Source organism: Pteropus medius, unplaced genomic scaffold, assembly GCF_902729225.1.
Source record: "Pteropus medius unplaced genomic scaffold, Ma_sr-lr_union100, whole genome shotgun sequence".
Lineage (NCBI taxonomy): Eukaryota > Metazoa > Chordata > Mammalia > Chiroptera > Pteropodidae > Pteropus > Pteropus medius.
This window is the reverse complement of record NW_024345601.1, coordinates 13,686,292-13,703,082: the sequence shown is the minus strand read 5'-3', so window position 1 is coordinate 13,703,082 and position 16,791 is coordinate 13,686,292. Positions and strand designations below refer to the sequence as shown.

General features: G+C 32.6%; 1 protein-coding gene across 2 annotated transcripts in view; it reads left to right on the top strand.

Annotated features, from left to right (window-relative positions):
- Positions 1 to 16,791, top strand: part of ACTR3 (actin related protein 3) — a 56,652-nt gene that overhangs the window by 30,941 nt on the left and 8,920 nt on the right. For both annotated transcript variants that reach the window (XM_039874511.1, XM_039874513.1), the window contains 4 exons: positions 4,396 to 4,491; positions 5,934 to 6,041; positions 10,363 to 10,506; positions 12,114 to 12,287. In XM_039874511.1, coding sequence (XP_039730445.1) covers positions 4,396 to 4,491; positions 5,934 to 6,041; positions 10,363 to 10,506; positions 12,114 to 12,287 — 522 coding nt within the window. The remainder of the gene's footprint in view (positions 1 to 4,395; positions 4,492 to 5,933; positions 6,042 to 10,362; positions 10,507 to 12,113; positions 12,288 to 16,791) is intronic.

Below are 16,791 nucleotides of genomic sequence, written 5' to 3'. Positions count from 1 at the left end.
TAGACAATAGTTTAGTTTCATTCTTTTACAAGTGGCTTTCCAGTTTTCCCAGCACCATTTATTAAAGAGGCTTTCCTTGCTTCACTGTATGTTTTTGGATCTTTTGTTGAATATTTTTTGCCCATATAAACATGGGTTTATTTCTGGGCTCTCTTCTGTTCCAGTGGTCCGTGTGTCTGTTTTACTGCCAGTACCATACCGTTTTGATTACTGTCGCTTTGTAGTATAATTTCAAGTCAGGCAGAGTGATGCCTGCAGGTTTTGTTTTTTGTTTTTTGTTTTTTGTTTTTTCCAGCATGACTTTGACGATTCGAGGTCTTTTGTGCTTCCATGTAAATCTGATGATTTTTTGTTCTATTTCTTTAAAAAATGCCAATGGGATTTTGATGAGGATTGCATTAAACCTGTATAATGTTTTAGATAATAAGGTCATTTTAACAATGTTCATTCTTCCAGTCCAGGAACCTGGAATATCTTTCCATTTCTTTGTATCTTCTTTAATTTCTTTTAATAAGGTCTTATAGTTTTCATTATATAGGTCCTTCACATGTTTCGTTAAATTTATTCCTAGATATTTTATTTTTTTTTGTTGCAATTGTAAAAGGGATTCTTTTTCCACTTCTTTTTCTGACAATTCATTATTAGAGTATTGGAACGCTATGAATTTTTTAACATTGCTTTTGTATCCAGAAACTTTACTGTATTTACTTATTGTTTCTAGTAATGTTCCTGTGGAGTCTTTAGGGTTTTCTATATAATCATGTCCTCCACAAATAGTGACAGTTTGACTTCTTTGTTTCCTATTTGGATGCCTTTTATATCTTTGTCTTGCCTGATTGCACTCTCTGGGACCTCCAATGTTATATTCAATAACAGTGGCAATAGTGGACATCCTTGTTTTGTTCCTGATCCTAGAGGAAAGGTTTTTAGTTTTTCACCGTTAAGTATAATGTTGATTGAGGGTTTGTTGTATATGGCCTTTATTATGTTAAGCTACTTTCCTTCTATACTGATTTTGTTAAGTGTTTTGATCATAAATAGATGCCGTATCTTGTTGAAAACGTTTTCTGCATCTATTGATATATGATTCTTATTTTTTAATTTGTTTGTGTAGTATATCACATTAATCAATTTGTTTATGTTGAACGGTATCCCTGTGCCCCTGGGATGAAGCCCACTTGATCGTAGTATATAATCTATTTAATATGTTGCTGTATTTGGTTTGCTGATATTTTATTTAGGATTTTCGCATCTGTGTTCATGAGCGATATTGGTCTGTAGTTTTCTTTTTTTGTGTTATCTTTACTAGGTTTTGGTATCAGGGTGATATTGGCCTCATAAAATAATTTGAGAAGTATTGCCTCCTCTTCGATTTTTTGGAAAAGTTTGAGGAGGAAAGATATTAAACCTTCTTTGAATGTTTGGTAGAATGCACTGGTGATGCCATCTGGTCCTGTGCTTTTACTTTTTGGTATGTTTTTGATTGTTTCAGTTTCCATACTGCTGATTGGTGTATTTAGATTTTCCAGTTTTTCTTAATTCAGTGTAGGAAGGTTGTAACTTTCTAAGTGCTGGTCCATTTCTCCTAGGTTATTAAATTTGGTGTTATATACTTTTTCATAGTATTCTTGTATGATCCTTTGTATTTCTGCAATGTCTGTCATAATTTTCCCTCTTTCATCCCCGATTTTGTTTATTTGTGTCTTTTCTCATTTTCCTTTAATGCGTTTAGTCAGGGATTTGTCAATTTTTAACATTCTCAAAGAACCAGGTCTTTGTTGCACTTCTTTTTTCTTTTCTCTTTTTTCAATTTCATTTAGTTCTTCTGCAATTTTGATGATTTCTTTCCTTCTGCTGACTTTAGACTTCATTTGTTTTTTACTAGTTTTTTAAAGATAAAACGTTAGGTTGTTTATTTGGGCTCGTTCTTGTTTTTTGGGGTAGGCCCATAATGATATGTGAACTTTCCTCTTATGACTGCTTTTGCCATGTCCCTAATGTTTTGATATGTTGTACTATCATTACCATTCTTTTCTATGTATCTCCTGATCTCTCTCTTTATTTCTTCCCTGACCCAGTCATTTCTTCAGTAGCATGTATTTGGTTCTTCCCATTTTCCTTTTACAGTTGATCTCTAGCTTCATAGCATTATGATCAGAGAATATGGTTGGTATGATTTCAACCTTCTTATATTTGTTGAGGCTATCTCTTGTGTCCCAGTATGTGGTCAGTCCTTGAGAATGTTCCATGTGCACTAGAGAAGAATATATAAGCAGCTGTTTTGGGATGAAATGCTCTGTAAATGTCAGTTATGACCAGTTGATCTAATGTGTCAAAAAATGCATAAATCTTAACCCTACGTTCTATGGGTTTTGACCTGGTACTGGCAGACTTTCTCTGAAGGACCAGATAGTGAATACTTTTGGCTTTGTAGGCCATATGGTGTATTTTGCAGCTACTCAACTCTGCTGTTGTAGCAGGAAAGTAGCCATAGATAATACTTAAATGAGTGGATATGGTTGTGTTCCAATAAAATTGTATTTAAATAAAAGGAGTGATGGGCTAGATTTGGCCTACAGGATGTATGATGTAGTTTGTTCATCCCTGATTTTGACAGATGTGTCGTTAACCTTTACCAAGATACAGAATGAATCTGCCTGGAAAGTTTTCTCAGGCCCTTTTCTGGTTAATCCCTGCCCCCATGCCTCTAGAGGCAACTACTGTTCTGATTTTTTCCAGCACAGATTTTGCCTGTATTTGAGATTTCATAAAATAGAATCATACAAGATGTGTTCTCTAATAAGACTTTACTCAGTATGATCTTGAGGTTCATCCATGTTGTTGCATGTACCAGTGATGTGTTGTTTTGTGTTGCTGGATTGTATTCCATTGTATGAATATGCCTCACTATCCATTTTCCTATTGATGATCACCCAGGGGCTGTTTGCAGTCATTCTCTGTTGAGAATATTTTGGCTATTATGAACATTCTTTGGTTATTTCGTGGACATGTTTTTATTTCTCTTTTGTAAATACCTAGATATGAAATTACTGTGTTGTAGGATAGGTACATGATTGAAAACTTTCAGAAACTTTCAGAACTTTTTCCAAAGGATTTTATCTTTTTACACACATCCATGGTATATTAGTGATTTGTTTGCTCTACATTCTATCCAATATTTAGTGTGTTGGTCTTTTTAATTTTAACCATTCTGGTGGATAAGATCTGTCATTTTGTTTTTAATTTGCATTTTCCTGATGACTAATGATTTTGAGCACTTGTATGTTTTCCTTGTGAAGTCCTCTGAACTTAGTGTTTGTTTTGAAGTTTATAGTTTTACTGCCTTGTTTTTTTAGTTTGCTTAATTTTTTATATACCTATTATTAAAATCTTCATATTCTTCAGTATAATTCCAAAACCCTTCTAAATAATTTTAAGCACATCAGGCAGTTTTACATATTGAAAAAGACTTCTGGTTAGTTTTTAACATACTTTATAGTGTCTTCTAAAATTAAAAATAATTTTAAATTGTAATAAATTTAAGTTTTAGTGTTCTTTCCTTTTGCAGTTTTGCTCTCTAAATTTAAGGAATGATGACTTACCTCAGGTCAAAAAAATAATTCTATATGTTTTAAGTTTAAAAGTTTTGCCTTTCAAGTATAAATGTTTGAGATAATAAAAAGGATTGGATTGTCAAATCAGACTCATAAGAATCAGAGATCTTACCCAATTTCAAGCTTTAATAATTAAATGATTTAAATAATCATGAGGCATAGGTGAAACATGAACTCCAGAATTGCCAATGCTGTTCCCTAGGACCTTTCTTGCCACAGACTTAACCCGCAGTCATCTAAGTGATGTATGCTGCAGCTACATAACTTAAATTGAAGAGAACTGTGCAAACATCTTCATTTTACTTTTAACAGCTACATAACATTTTCCAGGAAGCCATGCCATAAATTTGTAGAATCTTGGCTTATTTACTATAATTATAGACAGACCAGGTACATCCTGCTGTAAACATTGCATAGATGAAGATTCTTTCTCTAGCAAATATCACTGACATGTTTGCCTGGAGGTCTGTTACTACCATCTTTACAAGGTGATTTGACTGGGTCTCCTTCCTCTCTTCTCCCCCCATTCCCTATCTCAATGTTTAACCCTTATGAGTAGTATGACAGGAGTTGTTTCTTTTTTTATGTGAATAACCATATTGTTTTCTTACATGTATAGATCTGTTTGAATTTGTGGTAGTTTTTCCTTGTTCTATATGTCAGTCTTTACCTTTAAGTTCAATGACTTTTAAATAGTGTTTAAAATAATTTCTCATTTAAAATTATAAGGTTATTAAAGTAATCTGATACTGTTTATTTAAACTGTTACTTAATTTAATAGACTGAACCTCCACTGAATACTCCAGAAAACAGGGAATATACTGCTGAAATAATGTTCGAATCCTTCAATGTTCCAGGCTTGTACATTGCTGTGCAGGTAAGCAAGTTCATAAATCAAGATAAGCATCACTCTTAAATTTTAATCTGGTTTAATTTGATTTTTACACACACACACACACACACACACACACACACACACACACACACACACACAATAAACACACTTATTTCACAGTCTCAAAGCATGTCATAGTTCTCTCCTGAATCAGTAATTTAGAAATCATATAGGAAACGGAGTTATTTAGTCAGCAAAAGAAATATTAACAATAAATGGTTTTTGGATAATTCAAGGCCTTTCATAGGACAGAAATAAAAGGAACTAATATGTGTTTATTCCACGTCAAGACCTTTATATATATATTCATTTATCCTTGTAATATTTTCATTGTGTCCTTTTTTTTTATAGTATGTTTTGACTGGTTTACTGCTCAGTATATTTGACCACCTTCTCCTTTGTGCCTCTTTGTATCCTGTATATCATAAATCCCTGTAATATTTTACTGCACTTAATTCATGTATGTATCTGTATGGAACAGCTTCTGTCCCACCCCTCAGGATCAGAACTCACTTCTTATTTTTTAATCTCGTAGTAAATGTGATACCTGGCATACTGCAAATGCTTATTAAGTGTATAAACTACTGTATAGTTCTTTTAGTCCACAATGATGTGGTGTGATCCTGTGTTAAAATTAGAGGTTGACCTAGATATCTTTCTGAGTCCCTTTCAGCTATTATGTTGCAAGTAGATAAAATAAAGCCAGTGTAGCTCTATTTTTAATTATTAGTCACATATCTTGTTAGAGGCTTAGATAATATGAAATTTAAATTTAAAAAATGAACTAGCTGTGCTGATTTCTTAGTTCATAGACTTTATTAAAAAAAGAATTATACTTTATTGCTGATGTCAAGATTTTTCATAGAAAAATGTTTTCAACCTGGTTTCCTAATTAAATCATAGCATTTGGAAGTGTGCAATGGCTTTTTCTGTGGATAAGTAACTTGTTCCATATTCCTGAATACATGTTACACTTAGAAAATTTGGAGCTAACCTTATAAGGCTTACTTGTTTATAGCCATCTATGTATTGAATAACTGATGATTGGTTGGTTGGTTGTGTGCTTCTCTACCTACTTTGTAACAGACTGTCCCATATAAACATAGTTTAAATCTTGGTAATCGTAGTAGTATACAATTTTATGTTAGTCTTCCACATTTTTTTTTAGGAGAAAAATGGCCTTCACTAAAATATGGAAATTTTGTAAATATGCCTCTAAAAGCAAATATAAGCCTGTAAGTTTGTCTTAATAAAGTGTAGGATGTGAACAGTTTGATTGCATAATGTAAATTAATTTTGTATATTTTATTCCTAGAAATAACTACATTTAAAATTAAATAAAGCACTCCATTAAAATATTTTTTTTCTATTAACTTTTTCTCTTTGTTTTTATTTTTCACCTGTTTTATTTCTTTTTGTTCAAGGCTGTTCTTGCCTTAGCTGCATCCTGGACCTCAAGACAAGTAGGAGAACGGACATTGACTGGTACGGTAATAGACAGTGGAGACGGTGTCACTCATGTCATTCCTGTGGTAAGGAAATTTTAAAATTACTAGGCTAGACATCAAATAATACATCTGACAAAGTTAAATTATATGAATTAATACCACATTTTAAAAACTTTAAATACTATACTTTAAAAACTTGTAACTTGACCATTTGTTCAGTTATAGCTAAATTTTAGTCAAATTGTTAAAATTTTATAAACAAATTCCAAAATATTTGTTTCTTTTGCTATAGGTTTGTACTGTCATTAGAAAATTATTAGAAATATATGCTGTTTCTAATTCCTAATTAGGAAATGATAAATTGGCATATTTGGAATGGAAATATATATGGCTTTCTTTTCTTAAACATAGAATTCTGTTTTCTAGTTTAGATGTGTCTTTGTGTGTGTTAGCCAGCTGATAGCCTTATCTTTAGTTCACAGATTTCAGACAGGTGGCGTTAACTAAAATAGCAGTTAGTTGCAAGCACATGATCATTATTGACTTTAGGGGAATTAATTTTTTGAACAAAAGCTAAAGATAAGATTGTATGTTATGGTTTGAATTTGGTAAAGCATATTAAGAAAAATGCATTAGATTGGCTTATTTGTCCGAGGAAGCATTTTTCTGCCAAGCTTTGTGCAATCTTAATGACCAGTTAGGTTTTTTATTGTGCCTCAGATGCAAAATGACTACTCAAATTTATAGTCTTTATTTTCTTGCTTTTTTTTTGAATTAATGGATTATTTTTTAATAATTATTTTATTTTAATTGACTTATTAGCTATGCTGTACTTTTTCTCTTATTGTTTGCTTATTTTTGGTGGTTGTTGCTCTAGGGTTTGTAAGTAAACATCTTTAACTTATCACACTCTACAAATAATATTCTATTTCATAAGTCTGACATAAGAACCATGCAAGTCTGTCTCTTCTAGTCTGTGCTGTCATTGTCATTCATTTTACTTCTGCATGTTATAACTCAATAGTACATTGTTAATTTGTTTCATTGTAAGTAGTATACTTATTTTGCTAGGGTGCTGTAACAGTACCACAGACCGAGTGGCTTAAACAACAGGAAATTAATTTTTTCACAGATACAATGGCTAAAAGGTGTTGGCAAGGTTGATTTCTTTTGAGCCCTCTCTCTTTGGCTCATAGAAGACCTGATATTCCATGGTTTTTCTTCTGTGTCTATGTGGCAATATTTAAGAACATTAGTCATACTGGATTAGGGCCCACTCCAATCAACTTCATTTTAACTTATTACCTCTTTAAAGACCCTATCTCTGAATGCAGTCACATTATTAGGTATTGGGGGTTAGCACTTCAACATAAGAATTTTGGGAGGGGCAGAACACAAGTCAGCTCATAGCAAACAGTCATGTTTATAAAAGATTTTGAAAAGCAGACAAAATTATTTTATATTTAATCACATATCATTTTCACTGGTTTTTAGTCCTTTGTGAAGGATCAGATTTCCATTTAGCATCATTTCATTCAGCTTGAATGATGGCCATTAATATTTTTTATCATGCTGATCTACTGGCTATGAATTCTTTCAACTTATGTATATCTTTTGAAAAAATTTTTATTTTTGCATTCATTTTTCGACAGTGTTCCTTGGCATAGAATTTAGGTTGACAGTTTTTTTTTCCTTTCAGTATTTTAAAGATGTAGCTCTCTTGTTTTCTGGCTTGCTTTGTTTCTGAAAATAAATCTGCTGTCATTCCAGTGTTTGTGGCTTTGAATATAATGTTTCTAATTTGACTACCTTCAAGATTTTCTCCTAATATATTCCTGGCTCACTAGATTTCAGCAATTTGATTGTGGTTTACCTAAATGTGATTTTCTTTGTTTCTTTTCCCTGGGGTTCATTGAGCTGCTTGCATCTACGAATTTGTAGGTTTTTTTTTTTTTCTTTCCAACATTAATGTACTTAAATAAGTTATAAACATGATAAATCCAGCAACCCTCTGACAGCATACAATGCTATCACAATATTAATGACAATAGTCCCTATGCTGTACACCACATGTCCACAGCTTATTTGTTTTAAACCTGGATATTTGAAGCTCTTATTCCCCTTTACCTCCCTGTTTTTTAAAATTTTCAATTACAGGTAATATTCACTGTTATATTAGTTTATTATAATATTGTAATATTAGTTTCAGGTGTATAGCCTCGTGGTTAGACATTTATATAATTTACAGAGTGATCCCCCTGACAAGTCTAGTACCCACCTGGTACTATATAGTTATTACCTTATTATTGACTATATTTCTTATACTTTACATCCCCATGACTATTTCATAACTATCAATTTGTAATTCTTAATCTTTTTTCAACCTTTTCACCCCACTCCTCAGTCCCTCTCCCATCTGGCAGCTGTCAGCTTATTCCCTGCATTTATGAGTTTGTTTCTGTTTTGTTGTTTATTTTGTTCTATAGATTCCACAAATAAGTGAGATCATACGGGATTTTTCTTTGTGTGACTTATTTCACGTAGCATAATACCTTCCATGTTAGTTATGGATTTGTGGTTTTCATCATATCTGAAAAGTTTTTGTCTGTTATTTCTTCAGGTATCTTTTCTCTCTCTCCCTTAACCTCCTATCTTTGGGAACTCCAATTACATGTATCTTAGGCTGCTTTAGATTGTCTCATAGTTTACTGATGCTCTGTTCATTTTTTTTCCTAATTATTTTTCTTCTATCATTTTGGATAGTTCTTATTTCTGTGTTTTCAAATTCGCTGTTTTTATTTTTTATATGTAATGTATTTTTAATTTCAGATTTTTTTTCTCCTTAGAAGTTTTCTTTGGGTCTTTGTATATTTTCCATTTCTCCTCATGTTTCCATGTCTTCTTTATCATGCAGACTATATTAGCTCTTAATATTCTTCTCTACTAATTCTATATCTTTGACATTTCTATTTTTTTATTGATTGGGGGGTCCTAGGGGTTCTATTTTCCTGGTTCCTTGCTTGCTTGTAATTTTCGATTGAATATTATATATTTACATTGTTTTGTCCTGGGTTTTTAGAGTCCTAGGGTTTTCAGAGTCCTAGGAGTTCAAAATATTCTTAAATATTTTAAGGTTTTTTCCTTGGGACATAGTTAAGTTATTAGGAAGTCAGTTTGAGCCTTTCAAGGACTCTTTTAAAACATTAAGCATGTCCAGAACAACCTTTTGTCTAGACCAACTTTCTCTCAGTATGGAGGCAATACTCTTTGGAGGACTCTACTCAGTGTTCTGTGTTCGAAGTCTTTAAACTCTGGCTAGTGGGAACATAGACTATTCCCAGTTATGTATGAGCTTTGGGAATTGTTTTGCCCACTCCTTTTGAGAGATTCTTTTCTCTGGCCTTAATGGTTTCCTCACATGCATGTGGTAATTACTAGTCTGCTAAAATGATAACTTTTCATATCTATAGCGCTCACTAGCTATGCAGCTTTTTCCACTTTAGTAACGTGACTTGCAAACTGTAGCCACCTTGAACTCTCTGAAATCTAAATTCTGTATCCTCAACTTAATGAGAACACCAGACTCTGTTTGGGTTCTCCCTCCCATTATTGCTGCCTGAGAACTCTCCATAGGCAGTGAGATGGGGTGTGTTTGTAGCACTTACTTTGTTTTCCCTTCTCTTAGTAGGGATCACTGCCCTACTCTGCTTGTTCTCCAATATCCTAAAACCTTTATTTAATATAATTTGTCCTGTTTTATCTTTAAGGTGAGAGGATGAATCTAATCCCTAATACTTTGTCATGGGCAGATGAAGACATCCATGATGTTTTTTGTTAATGAAATTTAATTTTTCTACATTATTTCTTGTACTTCTGACTTGTATCAGTAAATTTATGAACTCATTCTGCAGAATTTAATTATTTGGCATTACGATGGTGCATGGAATGTCTCAGTCGTTTGAAATTGGTATCTACTTCATTAGGAAAAATGATAGCACTTGTGAGATAATCAGATTTCCTACAATGCAATTTTTTATTGAAATTAGAGAAGATTAAAAAATCGTGTCATCTGAATTGTGTCTGCTACCTAAAACATTTAATACTTCTAAAAATCATTCTTTCTGTGTTGTTTAGCCGTTTCAGTCTTGGTTTAAACTCTTCTCAGTTTTAGAATATGTCTTAGTTGGTGGCCCTCTTGTTCAGAATATCTGTACAGTATTAAAATTTATAAGTAAACTGCGAGGAATATAGTTGAGGAATAAAGACTAGAAGAATTCTCCTGGGATAAAAGCAATACTTGAGAATACAAATACCCGAAGCTGAGATATTGGTCTTTAATGTCTAATTATTCAGGTTGTATTAATTTTGAAAGTATCGACAGTAAATTTGACGCTTTTTTTCCTAGGCTGAAGGATATGTGATTGGCAGCTGTATTAAGCACATTCCCATCGCAGGACGAGATATAACATATTTTATTCAGCAGTTGCTGAGAGACCGAGAAGTAGGAATCCCTCCAGAGCAATCCTTGGAAACTGCTAAGGCAGTAAAGGTAAAAAGTAATGATGAGAGTATAATTCAGTTGGAAATTAATATTGGATTTTATAATATTAACATGAAAATTCTTTAGAACAGTACTTAAAAAAAAAACTTGTTAGTTACGATTCATTACCGTTTATTATATATATGTTTTCTCTGTGTTTCTTGTAAGGAAATTTTGGGGGATTATCAACTCTTTTCCTATTCTTTCCACATTTCACCTTTGAGAGACCATGTATACCACTTGATTTTTAACATATCCTTTTGTGATAATTCTTTTTCATAAAAATAAATTAGTTCACTTAAGAGTCCTCACATCTCAATTTCTTCACTGAATTCCTTATTTTAATCCTGACAATTTTCTGTTACAAATTTTTTTTTGGTGTAACTGATTGCTTTGATTATAGAATAGTTGGCTCAAGTGATATGGCAAGTGGAAGAAAAATGTGAAGGCTATTAAGGTATTTAATAATTTGTATGCTGTGTAAGTCTTATATCAGTGTTGCATAAAAACTGTCAAAAAACATTGCTTTTTAAAATTTATCATTTGCCAACATATCTAAAAAATTTCAGTGGGTCTCTCACATATGTTTTGAATGTGTAAAAGCAAAACGGCTTTGGCAAAAATAACTTCATTAATTTGCCTGTCTTTGCATGATTATAGGGTTTTCCTTGCTCTTCAAAGATTAGGAATGGAAATGAATTTACTGCTTTCTAGGTAGTAAGAGAATTACTAAATGGCTGCCAAAAACTACCCCAAGTTGGTGGCATCAATATTAAGTATGTAAAATATTAATATGAACACCGTTGTTTTGGTATCTTTGGGAAATCTCTGGAGTTTAACATGATCAAATTCTTTGTTTTCTAACTTTCCCTTTATTTCTTTTGATATCAATAATAATGTTTTTATCTATTTTGGATAGTATCCTTGCTTTATAAAAATATATGAAATATATATTCTTATTTAAAAAGAAATAGTCTTGCAGTCAGGGTCCATAAATTGCAAATAGATTGTTAAAACTTACAATATTTTTGAATTGCATTTTATTTGAAAACTTTTATTTAGGACATATAACCAAATATACAGTAGTTCAGCATGGCTGGTAATATAATGAAAAAGAATAGTTTATATTCAGCCTTCTTTACTTACTTACTTAGACCACATAATCAGTTTTGTTCCCGGGAGATATTAAAGGCTCTATATTAATTTGTAAGGATACATCAATTAATAGTTATTATTCAGTTCTATGTTTATGTTATGCTTTCTCCTCTTCAGAATATAGACTTTATTAACTGAAATGGTATAAAATATTAGAGGACATTAATGAACATTTTCATAAAATGATATTGAAATAGTAGAACTTGACTCTATTTGTCAAATCATATTCTATTCCTATATGAAGCCAGGAATTATGTGTAGGAGACAAGGTGTTTATTTATACTGTACATATAATAATATCTTAATACAAAATTTTCTTCAGCTTTATTTCCTAATTTTATTTTTAAAATTATTTTTAAAATTAATAAGATTTTAAAAAATTTCTAGTTGACTGGAAATATGCTATCCTTTTTTAATTTTTTCTAAAACAAGAGGAAAAAATTGTTTCTTTGTTTTTCTAGGAGCGCTATAGTTATGTCTGCCCAGATTTAGTAAAAGAATTTAACAAATATGATACAGATGGATCAAAGTGGATTAAACAGTATACTGGAATCAATGCTATCTCAAAGAAAGAATTTTCCATCGATGTTGGTTATGAGAGATTCTTGGGACCTGAAATCTTTTTTCATCCAGAGGTAATTTTTTTTAGTTGTAATTGTTTTAAAATATTCAGCAGAAAATATCGATCAGCTGTAAGATTCAGAAAGAGTTAATCTCAGGAACTTTCTTTTGTATACTAAAATATTAAAGTGAGTCCTATTGTTTAAGAAAAAATTGCCTATGTTAAAATAGGCTAAACAGTTAATATTTTTCATATATTTAGAAAAATGAAACTTTTGTCTCTATAATTATGACTTATGTGAGGTCAAAAAAAGGGAGTCCTTAAAATTTATGATCGTTTAAAGTATTTTGGGAGGATTCTGGAACCCCCTCAACTCTCCTCATATAAAATCACCATTGTACAAAGAACCTACAGTTGATTATCATAAGAAAGTATTTAACTATGAGCAAAATAGTTTTCTCTCTCTGAAATGTTAGTAACGTGCAGGCTATATTAATAAAAAATATGTGCTTTTAATAGTGAAAAGTTTTTCTAGTAACTTAGTTTAAGAAACTTTAGTAATAAAATTACTAACTTTAAATGCTTACTCTTGTTTATTTACTCAGCAAATAGTAAGTGAATATAATTCTCGCGGTCTCAGTTAAAGCATTGAGTATTCAGAAATTAATTTGTCTTGCTCTTATCAAGCTTAAAGAATAAGAGAGATGAATATCTGAAAAGGTATGGTTGCTGATGAATGGATATATCTAGTGAGTGCATAGGAACATAGAGCATTTAAGTTTGCTTAGGAGAACCAGAAAAACTTCTTAAAGGAGTTAACATTTGAACTGGGATTTAAAAGATGAATAGGTGTTTGTCAGGCAGGAATGCTAGGGGGATATATTTCTAACAGAGGAGATAAGCTGGGTAGAGGTTTGGGATATGATAGAGCTAGATGATAAAAGTATAAAGGAAAGGACTGGTAGGAGATAGGTCCAGATGGTGTGTTCATGAGGGACTAATATGCTATGCAAAGGAATTACTGGATTCTTTAGTCATGCGGGAAACTTCAGCATGGAAATGACACAGATTTTCATATGGTATTAGAAGGTTCACTAGTTGTGGGTTGGATAGATTGGAACAGAGGTGTGAATTGTGTTGGAAACGTGAGTTTATTGAAGTTTTTTTTCAGATGGAAGATAATGTCAGTAGGCCAATAAGAATGACAAAGGAGCTGAGAGAAAATGAATAGAATCAACATGATTTAACCGATTCCCTAGATTTGAGGAGAGTAAGAATATGAAGAATCTATGATCATTCTCAAGTTTGTCACTTCAGCAACTAGATGTCATGCCATACACTGGTATTAGAAACAGTGAAAGGGAAGAATAGGTGAGGTGGAAACATGAGATGAGTTTATAATTCATCTTTAAAAAGTTCCAAAAGAAACATTTGGATTCTAAAGGGTTTTGAATTGGTGTGTGTGTCTTCTAGTGAGGATAGATATGAAGTCATCACCACATATGGAGCAAAGGAAGACATTTTGATCAGGGAGAGATTGTGGAGTGGGAAGAAGGGGAAGAATGGGGCCCTAGTGAACATTTATGGACAGAGTAAGAGGAGCTTGCAAAGAATACTGAAAAATACAGAAAGAGAGAAGCGAAGCTAAGGGATTGTGGTGCTAACATTAGAGAAGTGAATGTTTGAAGGAGGAAGATTAGTTCTAGTTGATACAATGAGGTAATAGAGGAAACTTGAGAAGTACTCATGAGTTTTAGCATTCAGATTATTGGTGATTTTAGGAGAGCAGTTTCAATGGAATGGTGTGATAGAGGCAGCTTGTTGCATCATTGAGAGGTAAAAGATTGGGAATTGACAGTCTGGACATCCTGGGAGATGGCTCTGAAAGAAAAGCATTGTGACCGCTGCAGACTGGTAAGAAGTCAATTGCAAGCAATAAGGCTGAGGTTAGTTTTAGTTTTAAGAGGGGTTATTCCAGTGACAGAGGTAAGGAGTTAAGTATAGGAACTGGAAAATGTGGAGCTGGGAAGAGTAGAGAAGCAGGCAGGTAGCTGAGGAAGTTCATGGTTCGTAGGTTCAGTTATTTTTCATGAAATGGGATCAAGCTGTTTGGTTAGAAGAGGGATTGGACGTAGGTTGAGGGCTGGGAGAAAATAGTGACTTTTATAAACACTATTGAGGAGAATTGATAACAGTGAGGAACCACTTAAGTTAGATATCCAAAACTTTTAATCATAAAATAGTGTCCTGCGTCCCCGCTCTCTGCCCCCTCTCTGCCCCCTCCCCCCACTCCCACAGGCAGTTGTGGGAAAGGCAGTCAGTTTTGACAAGACAGAGGTTAGATTGTTGCAGCATAGAGAAGAGGGAATCAGGAAGACTGAATTACTTAAGAGATAGTGAGGGATGTAGGCAGGGATGGAAATCACGATGAATTGGCATGTAGTTGTAAATTAGGAGTAAAGGAATCAGCACCTGAAGGATAAGACATTGGGGTCAGACAAGTATACAGGAGTTATGAGATTTTAGCACATTTTCTTTGCAGCTTTTAAAATACATTAAAATGATATACGCACACAGTAAAAGTCAACACTGACAGGCTTTTAAAACAAACAAAAAAAAGGCAGCTCCTCACTCCCACCCCCATTTTCTCCACCTGTTTTGTGTTTGCAGAGCAGCTACTAGCTCTTAGCCATTACTTTTGGTAATTATATTCTCATTTCCAAATACTATGCTTGTACTGCTGGGGTTTTTTTTGATAAATCAATGTAAATAGTTTATCTACTAACCTCCTTTTCAGTTAGTTGATTTTTTTCCTAGACTCTCTTTTTCCTAAACTTTGTCCATGCGTTATGTTATAGTTATTGGCTAAATCAATAATGTTATACTGTTTACATACTATTTATAGAATGTTCACTTTAGAGGACGTAATGTAATGTGATTTTTTTTCTCAGAATTAATTTTTCCTAAATTTTTGCCTCATTTCTTCATTTGTATCATTTTCTATTTGTTTATTTATTCTTTCTTTTATTTATTCAACAAAGTTACAATTAACTGCCTGGCTATACAAGCTCTGGGAGGGAACCTGGTGTCTCCCTATTTCATATGGAGAATTTTAACAATTTTTTTTTAAAGCCTCATTTCTTTGTGTGGTTTCTTATATCTTCAATCTCTGGGCCTTTTGAAGGTTCTACAGGGTGAATTGGTTTACTTCTTAGCAATATGCCCCTTTGGAAGCACTTAGGATATTACATTCCTTTTTTGTATTCCAAACACAGTTGAAATATTTTATTGTTTCTTTGCCTCCTTTTTTTCTTCCTTGAGTATTCGCCTTTCCTTTTAATTTCTTTCTGTCACTTTAATGGGAATTCAAGAGGATGGAGAGATAACCATGTGTAGCTAGCTGGAAGTCAGGGCAAATTTTCCCATGGTGCAATGTATATGTGAGTGGCTGAAGTAGGGGTGGATTAAAGGTCACCTGAGTTAAGGAACATCAATTGTTTTGAAGTTGAAAATATTGAAGAGAGATATTAAAACCCCAGCTTGAGAATAGGAATTAGAGTATTATAGAAGATCTTGAACCAAAGTCCTAGATGAGTAGGATCAGTATCACAAGATAGATAGTAGCATGGAAGAAAAGAGATGTATTGGATTTCAAAGGAGGCAGCATTTGAATGGAATACTCTTTACAGACATCCTTAGCTAATGTCTTGACTGTCTTAAAAACCTTGAAACATTAGATATGTAAGTAAAATGAGTTTTGGTTGTATCATCACTTAAGAAAGGAAAAGTTGTCTGAGTGAAAATTCATCTTGCTGCTAATGTTTCATATAGTTTTTTCCAGTTATTAATTTAAGTAATCTTTATTGTTTGATATTGCTAAGTATACTTTGTTAAGTTTTTAAAATTTTTGAAATACCTTTTACTCTCCATAGCTTTATTTTTCTTGTATGTTTTAATTTCTTGTATAAGAAATTGATTTTCCTTTCTCTTTTAAGTTGTTTGTAAATAGCAGTTACATATATGCACATAATTCAAACATTGAAGTTATTTAAATTCTAATAAAAACTAGGAGTGCCCTGCCTGCTTCTCTCCCTATTTTTTTTTTTTTTTTTTTTTTTTTTTTAGAGCTAATCAGTTCAAACTTTTTTTCACTGATTCTTTTGGTATTGCCTCCATAGCTGCATATTGCTTTGGTTATATTGCAACTTCAAGTTTTTTTAGTTTTAGGCATTTTCTGTCAACTTCCATCTATGGAAGATGATTTGCCTTTTTCTCCTTTTTTTCCATCGCAAACAGTACCTTTTCATACCTTTTCGTCCCAGTAGTTATTACATTATAGTTTCAGTTAGGTAAAAATTTAGTGCTTATATTTTTGTGAACACAAATTTTATTCAGATTTGAGCCATATAGTTCAACATGAAATATTTTCCTATATTTTGGTTTTCATGGGGTCGTAAGTTGTTTGCTTAATTTTAAAATAGTCATCATTAACTCACCTGTAAACTCTCTTTACCAGTTTTATGACTGTCTTCTCAGGATATTCAGATGCATAAGGTTTTTCCATCAGTTTTCTAGCA